The sequence below is a fragment of the Corvus cornix genome, chromosome 19 (genome assembly GCF_000738735.6).
Source record: "Corvus cornix cornix isolate S_Up_H32 chromosome 19, ASM73873v5, whole genome shotgun sequence".
In the NCBI taxonomy this organism is placed as follows: Eukaryota; Metazoa; Chordata; class Aves; order Passeriformes; family Corvidae; genus Corvus; species Corvus cornix.
The window spans coordinates 8549299-8556201 of record NC_046348.1 but is presented as its reverse complement, the minus strand read 5'-3'; the positions used below and the strand labels follow the sequence as shown (position 1 = coordinate 8556201).

The 6903-nt window shown below is 42.9% G+C and overlaps 1 protein-coding gene across 3 annotated transcripts; it reads left to right on the top strand.

The window, feature by feature from the left end:
- Positions 1 to 48: 48 nt before the first annotated feature.
- TUBD1 (tubulin delta 1) lies at positions 49 to 5281 on the top strand. 3 transcript variants are annotated; one of them, XM_039562843.1, is made up of 9 exons: positions 49 to 106; positions 958 to 1152; positions 1448 to 1595; positions 1784 to 2000; positions 2524 to 2755; positions 3456 to 3620; positions 4272 to 4403; positions 4899 to 5082; positions 5170 to 5281. In XM_039562843.1, the coding sequence occupies exons 2-9, from the start codon at positions 981 to 983 to the stop codon at positions 5270 to 5272; spliced, it is 1353 nt and encodes a 450-aa protein (XP_039418777.1). In that variant the 5' UTR covers positions 49 to 106; positions 958 to 980; the 3' UTR covers positions 5273 to 5281. The 3 variants fall into 3 exon arrangements, with proteins under 3 accessions (XP_039418777.1, XP_019143009.1, XP_019143010.1); XM_019287464.1 differs by lacking the exons at positions 49 to 106; positions 1448 to 1595; positions 1784 to 2000 and having other exon boundaries at positions 1074 to 1152; XM_019287465.1 differs by lacking the exons at positions 49 to 106; positions 958 to 1152; positions 1784 to 2000 and having other exon boundaries at positions 1529 to 1595.
- The last annotated feature ends 1622 nt before the right edge of the window (positions 5282 to 6903 follow it).

The following is a 6903-nucleotide window of genomic DNA, read 5'->3' as shown; positions in this document are numbered from 1 at the left end:
GCGGGCGGGAGCGCCGTGCCCGCCTGCCCGGAGCGCGCTCTGCGCAGGCGCGAGGCGGGCGGTTCGAAGGCGCGGCCGGAGCCGGGGTGCGAAAGTCGGGGACGAGGTGAGCCCTGAGGGGCGAAACCGGGACCCGGACCGAGATCGGAATCCCGGAAAGGCAGCGGGACTGCCGGGACCGGCTGTCGAGGAGAAAGGCTCGGGGACGGGGCTCGGGACCGAGGGGTGTGAGGGCGGGCAGCGCCGGGAACATGGCGGCGTTCCCTGAGGGGCGTCCTGTGGCTGCGGGGACCCGAGTGGGGCTCCCCATGCAGAGAATGGGGTACAGGAGGGTCGGTATTACACGCGTTGGACATGAGCCTTTTTTTGGGACAATTCGCATAATTATTTATTTTCTGCGTGAAGAGGACTCGGTCTCCTAGTGACACTCAGGCTGGCCCCAGGCAGGCTGGCGGCAGTGCTGAAATCAGGCCCGGGAATGGAAATGAGCTCGTACCTGCCTGCAGAACGCGTCACAGGCACTGGCAGCGATCCAAGGAATGCTGGTACAGGAGTGCTGCTGCACAGCTGGGGTGGGAGTGAGGAACAGCAGCCCAGAATAACCAAGAGAGCTTAAAGAAAAATTGACCTTGTTTCAGTGAAAAAATAGAAAAGTGAGAAAGCAGAGCTGCTGTCAAATGCTGAGTGGGGAAAAACGTCAAAACATACCAGGATGGAGTCAAACACTTTGCTCTGTGTGGTGGAAACAAGGGGAATTCTCCAGGGAATCCTTTTGTCACCTAAGCAGACTCTGGCATCAGGCCTGGTGCAGTACACAACTGGACAATAGCTACGTTTTTGAACAGGCTTAAAACTTCCGAGTTTTCATCCCAGTTCTGTAGTTCTTGGCTTATAATTTCTTGTTTCCATCCTGCTTTACTAAGCAAAAGCGCGAAAACAAATAATTTTCTTTTTCAGGCTTAAATACCAAGCGAATAAGGATGTCAATTGTCACAGTGCAGCTTGGACAGTGTGGGAACCAGATTGGGCATGAGGTGTTCAGTGCTCTCTGCAGTGACATCCGTGGCAGCCACGGGTTGTGTTCCAAGAAGGAGAACAAATCCTACCATGATTCCTGCAAAGAACGGTTCTTCTGCGAGGAGGAATCTGGAGGTACAGTTTTAAAGAGGTTTTTTTCCCCTCTCAGGGTCTGGTTTCAGCACACAGAAACATCAAGTGGTTTCTTTCCTGTAAGATCTATGGTCTCTGGAGTTCGGATTTGTTTTTGACACAATAAATGGTTCAGCAGAAATCAGAGCATGGCCAAATCTGTTCTGTTTTGTCCCATTAATGGTGTGGCTAATGTGGGTGGGAGGAATAACCCTGGGATATTGTATCCATCCAAGTCCATCCATCTCACCTAAATAATTGGCACGTTTTCCCCAATTTTGTTTTCCTTTCTGTGCAGTACCCATTGCCCGGGCTGTGCTTGTTGACATGGAGCCCAAAGTGATCAGCCAGACCTTATCCATGGCTGCCAGGTCTGGCCACTGGAAATACAACAGCCACTCCCACTTCTGTCAGAAGCAAGGATCTGGGAACAACTGGGCCAACGGGTAGGAACAGCTGCCTCAAGCTCCACTGAGGGAATTCTGGAGGCTGATGAGCTGCTCAGACTCCCTAGGAGTGCTAATAGAGCAGCTGTGAGAGTTAAAGTAAAATTGGCTTTATGAATAAATTCACCTTTCTGCTTTTATTTCAGTATAACCTGCCCTTTCTTGCTGTTTTGTCTGTTACCCCACAGTTACTCTGTTCATGGGCCCAGACACAAAGAAGCCATCATGAATCTGGTGCAGAAAGAAGCAGAGAAATGTGACCGACTCGGGGGATTTTTCACAATAATGAGCATGGCTGGGGGCACAGGATCAGGCCTGGGAGCATTTGTGACCCAGTGCTTGAGAGATGCTTTTCCAACCTCGTTCATACTAAACCACGTTATCTGGCCCTATGGCACTGGGGAGGTGAATGTCATATTGCCTTTTAATAGATAATAATAGTTTATATAGAATTTCTATGTTCATAATCACAGTTTACTTTTAAACAAAATATCTACAACAGAAATAAACTAGAAAATAGGTACATTTTACACTGAAAAAGTTCCAATGACTCAGTAACACAGCTAAAGAATTTTCACCAAAAAATCTTGATAATTTAGGTGCTGAAGTGATGCAGATTCACAAGAAGCTCTGCTATCTAACTAGAAATCTCCTGATATGCTCTTATCTCAGCATTATAATCAGTTCCCAGGCAGATCTTGTTCCAGCATGTTTCTATGGAGAGAGATGGATAACCTGATTTTCACGCGTCTTGCCTTCTTTCTGTGAAAAGGCTCTGAGCTCTTGACCTCATTCTGCACTCTGGCAAAGAAAATTAATCACTTCCTAAATTACAGCTAAGGAAACAGTAGGAGCCAGAGGATTATAAACTAGAAAGAGATTAAGTTGTTTGACTCTTGTTTGTGTGTGGTTTTTTGTTTGCTTCCAGGTCATTGTTCAAAACTACAACTCTGTTTTGACTCTGTCACATCTGTACCAGTCATCAGATGCCCTTCTTGTCCATGAAAATGATGTCATCCACAAGATCTGTGCCCAGCTGATGAATATCAAACAGATTTCCTTCAGGGATGTGAATCAAGTCATTGCACACCAGCTGGGCAGTGTTTTCCAGCCCACTCACACAGCAGGAGAGGGCTCAGGCTACAGCAGAAACCCATTAGGTACCAAACCCAACATCCACACACACCTTTCTGGAGTCAGTTCAGCTGTGAATCGAAGTTCTTCAGTCTCCTTGCTATGTATTTGGATACATCCCAAGTTTTAAGACAGGAAAAGACCAATTTAGAAGTTCAATCCCAATGTTGTAGCAAAATCAAAAATAGATCCCCCCACTTCTGGTTTCATTCTTTACCAAAAGAACCCTGTTTCTCCTTTTTCAAGTGATCACAGACACCCTTGTACCTATTTACATTTCAGAGGAAATTTGTGCAGGGCAGTAATTTTGGACTGATTTTCACACTTCACTTTGGGTTAGAAGTTTGTTTGAACTGAAACAAACTGAGAGTTTTGTGTTTTGCTCAGGCAGAAGAGGTGAGCAGACAACTGGGTAACAACACACAACAGGCTGACATTTGTACCTTTAAGGAATTGGAAAAAGTTGCCCATATTTCTTGTAAAATTAAATTTTCACATCTGTCTGGAGCACAGAGAGTCCTTGAGATTTTGAGCCAGACTAAAGTGAGAAAGTCTAAATTGTAAAATAAAAGCTACTAACACCCTGTATAGAACTCAGTAATACACAGCAAGTTTGCATGACTTTGAAATTGCTAAATCTCTGAACATTCCTCACTCTTCTCCCATTTTAGCTGCCCTATGCAATATTTTTGTCAAACATGAGCAGCTGTTGATCTCTTCTTTCAGGAGACTTAATGGAGACGTTGGTTCCACATCCTGAGTTCAAGCTGCTGGGCCTGCGGAACATCCCCCAAATGCCTGAGAACTCTCTGGCTTACAGCACCTTCAGCTGGCCTGGCCTCATCAAACACCTCAGGCAGATGCTCATTGCTAATGCTAAAATGGAGGAAGGTAAAATAAACACCATTCACTCCCCTTCAGTCTCCATCACTCTTTAAACGTTTATTTTTACAGATGGAATAAAGCTTAATGTTTTGTGGAGCTCACAGTTCAGAAAGGAGCTGCTGCCCTCAGCAGGAATTTGCCCCCACAAAACCAGCTGCTCCTTTAACCATTCCCTCAGCTGCCACAGCAGCTCCTGCTCTGCTTCCAGACATCTCAGTTAATTATAACTATTGAAAATACACAAACCAAATGAACAGTTTGTGGCTGTGCACTTAATTTACATAACTCATTTGGAACATTCCTTGGATAGTGAGCTCTGCTTTTTCCTTTTACACCTTCTACTCATAAAAATCAGGCTCAGCTCTCCCATATAATTCACATGGAGAATTCAGTTACAGCTCCCAGTTATGCAAGGAATGGGCTGGAGGCTTGCTAAGTATAGAAACGGGTATCCATTTTCTCTGGCAGAGTGACTACCAGGCAAATACTGCTGGATTAGCAGTGGTTTTCTCTGGGCATTGTGTGATTGCTGCTTAATTCATGTGCAGCAGCTACAAACTCCAGTATGGGCTCAGTTTGGGGCACAGTGATAGTTCCCATCTGCATCTTCACAAAACATTAACTTCCTTTTATATCTCTTTTTCCCAAATCCCAAAGGTATTGATTGGCAAGTACGACCACCACACCCAGGCTCCTCCATCCCCTCCACAAACAAACCTCTGCACTTCAATACTTCCATTGCCAACCTGGTTATCCTGAGAGGAAAAGATGTGCACGACGTAGACTTGGGTAAGAGGGAGAAGCACAGCACCTCAGGGATTCTGGTTTCACATCTCACTGCTCTTTGAAACCGTATCTGATGTAAGTGGAAACATCCCAAGACCACATGTTTTGACTCCTAAGGTCAATATTCCCTCTAGAAACATTTTGCTGTCCAAGGCCACATTGTCTAATTGCTTAGGGCTGTTATATTTTACTTTTGAGTTTCCTGAAGCACTTCAGGGAAGGAGGAAGAGACTCAATTCTGTATATCTGGAATTCTTGGCTATAACGTCTGAAAATGTATATAGCTGTGTCTGGAGTGATGAGCATTGCTGGCAGCTGAAGTATCCACACAAGAGTGCTTCTAGATAATCTAATGAATCTGTTTAAAAGTTGTATTTTCAACAGGCTGCCCACTCTGCAGATGTTTTCCCAGGCCTGAATTGATCTGACAGCATTGATCAGGCCACACAGGGATCAAGTTTGGGTTCTGTCCAAAGGGCTGTCCTGTTTCTGCTACAGGAAGTTTCCAAGATCCCTCATTATACACATCATGGCTAAACCCTCAGGATGCTTTTAGTGCATGGAAAACACCCAGAGCATTTAACAAGTATGAGAAGTCTGCTTCTTTGGTCAGCAACAGCCAGTTCCTGCTGAAACCTCTCGACAGCATCGTAGGAAAAGCTTGGAATATGTTTGCTTCCAAGTAAGTGAAAATAATTATGCTGATACTTCACTAATAATTGCCAATATCTTCATTGATTTCTAATGTTTGACCCATTCTTCAACACAGGGCTTACCTTCACCAGTACACAAAGTTTGGAATTCAAGAGGAAGATTTCCTGGACTGCTTCACAACCCTGGAACAAGTTATCTCCAGTTACACCAACCTGTGATTTCATTTTTTTGTTAAAATGGTCTGAAATAGAGATTTTCTGAAAGAACCAAGCTAGGAAACCTTCCATCAACTTCCTGAAGTATGTGAGTTATTGTACTGGAGTTATTTTTCAGTCTTAGGAAGTGTGTCTGTGTTTGAATAGCAAGAACTGAATCTGAACTGAATATATTGATATATTCATATTATTCTTTATATAATTTAATATATATTTTTATATATATAGGTATTTAATATATCTAATAAATACCTATTTTTCAATACATTTGCTATATACTGTAGCTGTGTCTCTGAACATCATTTTTGGTCCTTCAATATTCAACTACCGTGATCTAATATTTGACAAAAATTGAACAAGTGCTTGACTGCAGCAGGCAGGCATTCCTGATCCTCCACTTTCAAATTTTCATTATAACACTTTGCCCTCTGAATGCTTCAGTATTGATACAAATGCACAGAATCAGAATTATTAATCCAAGCCCCATCTGGGTGCCATTCAAGATAAAATTTGCTTTCCTTTAAAGCAAACCAAGATTAAATTCTATTTTAAGGACCTTAATTTTGACAAAACAACAAAAGTTTTGAACCATCTTTTAAAAGAAATATGAAGAGTTCTTCATTTTCCTTTCATCCTCAATTTATATTAGAGATGATAATTAATGTCCTTTTCTGACCATTTCACTTAGCAAAACTACTCCTGTTCTTCTCCCTGTAAGTTATAAGCTAATTACATTGTTAATTATTTAAACATATTTGAGATGAGGAGGGCTGTTAGATTGCAGCTCTAAGAGCATTTATTTGATATAATATAATTAATAGAATACATTTTATGATTTCCAAAGTCAATTTAAGGACTTGGCTCTTTTTTTGCACAATTTTACCACGACCACAAGGTGGTGCCCTGGGAAGCTGCAGCTCCCTCCTGGCAGGAGAAGGGATGGAATGGCTTGGGAAGGCACACACTGAATTAAAATAAAATAAAAAGAGTACAGTAGAATTAAAGATTAGAGCTTTCTTCTATTAGCCTCTAGTAGCTTTTCATTAATGGTAGGGAGAGCTTTGGGAATTCTTGCCATTCCTCCCCCCATCACACTGTTCTCCCATGCCATTTCATTCAAAAGATGGCAGCTCAGAGCTGGGGCCTGCTCTGGTCAAAAGGGGTTTTCTGATGTGTTTCTGTCTCTTTCAACCATTGTCTAATTTGGGTATTTTCACAGAAGAAATTGCAGGAAAGATTGCACAAGAAGTTCAGACAAACAGCACAGGCAATTTGAGTTTGCAGGAACAAAGGGTCAGGAAAGGAGACCATGGTGAGCTTCTCCCTCCTCCAAAAGGCACAGGATGTTCAGCAACGCAGAAATAAATTTCCCTGGTGTTTTCAGCAGATCCCAAACAGAATTTCCAGTATCAGAAATGAGAATAGGTAACTCCATGAAAAAATGGCCAAATCCCAGGAATCCTTTTCCTCCTCACTTCACAGAACAGGTAAAAGAGACTTTCAAAAGGCTGAGGACAGGTAAGTTCTCTGAGAAACAAGGAAGAGAGCAATGGGTCATTGTACTGCTGTAGCAATAAATAACTTTATTGCAGAAATAACCTCATGTTATCTCTATGTATTCATAACTCTGAGCA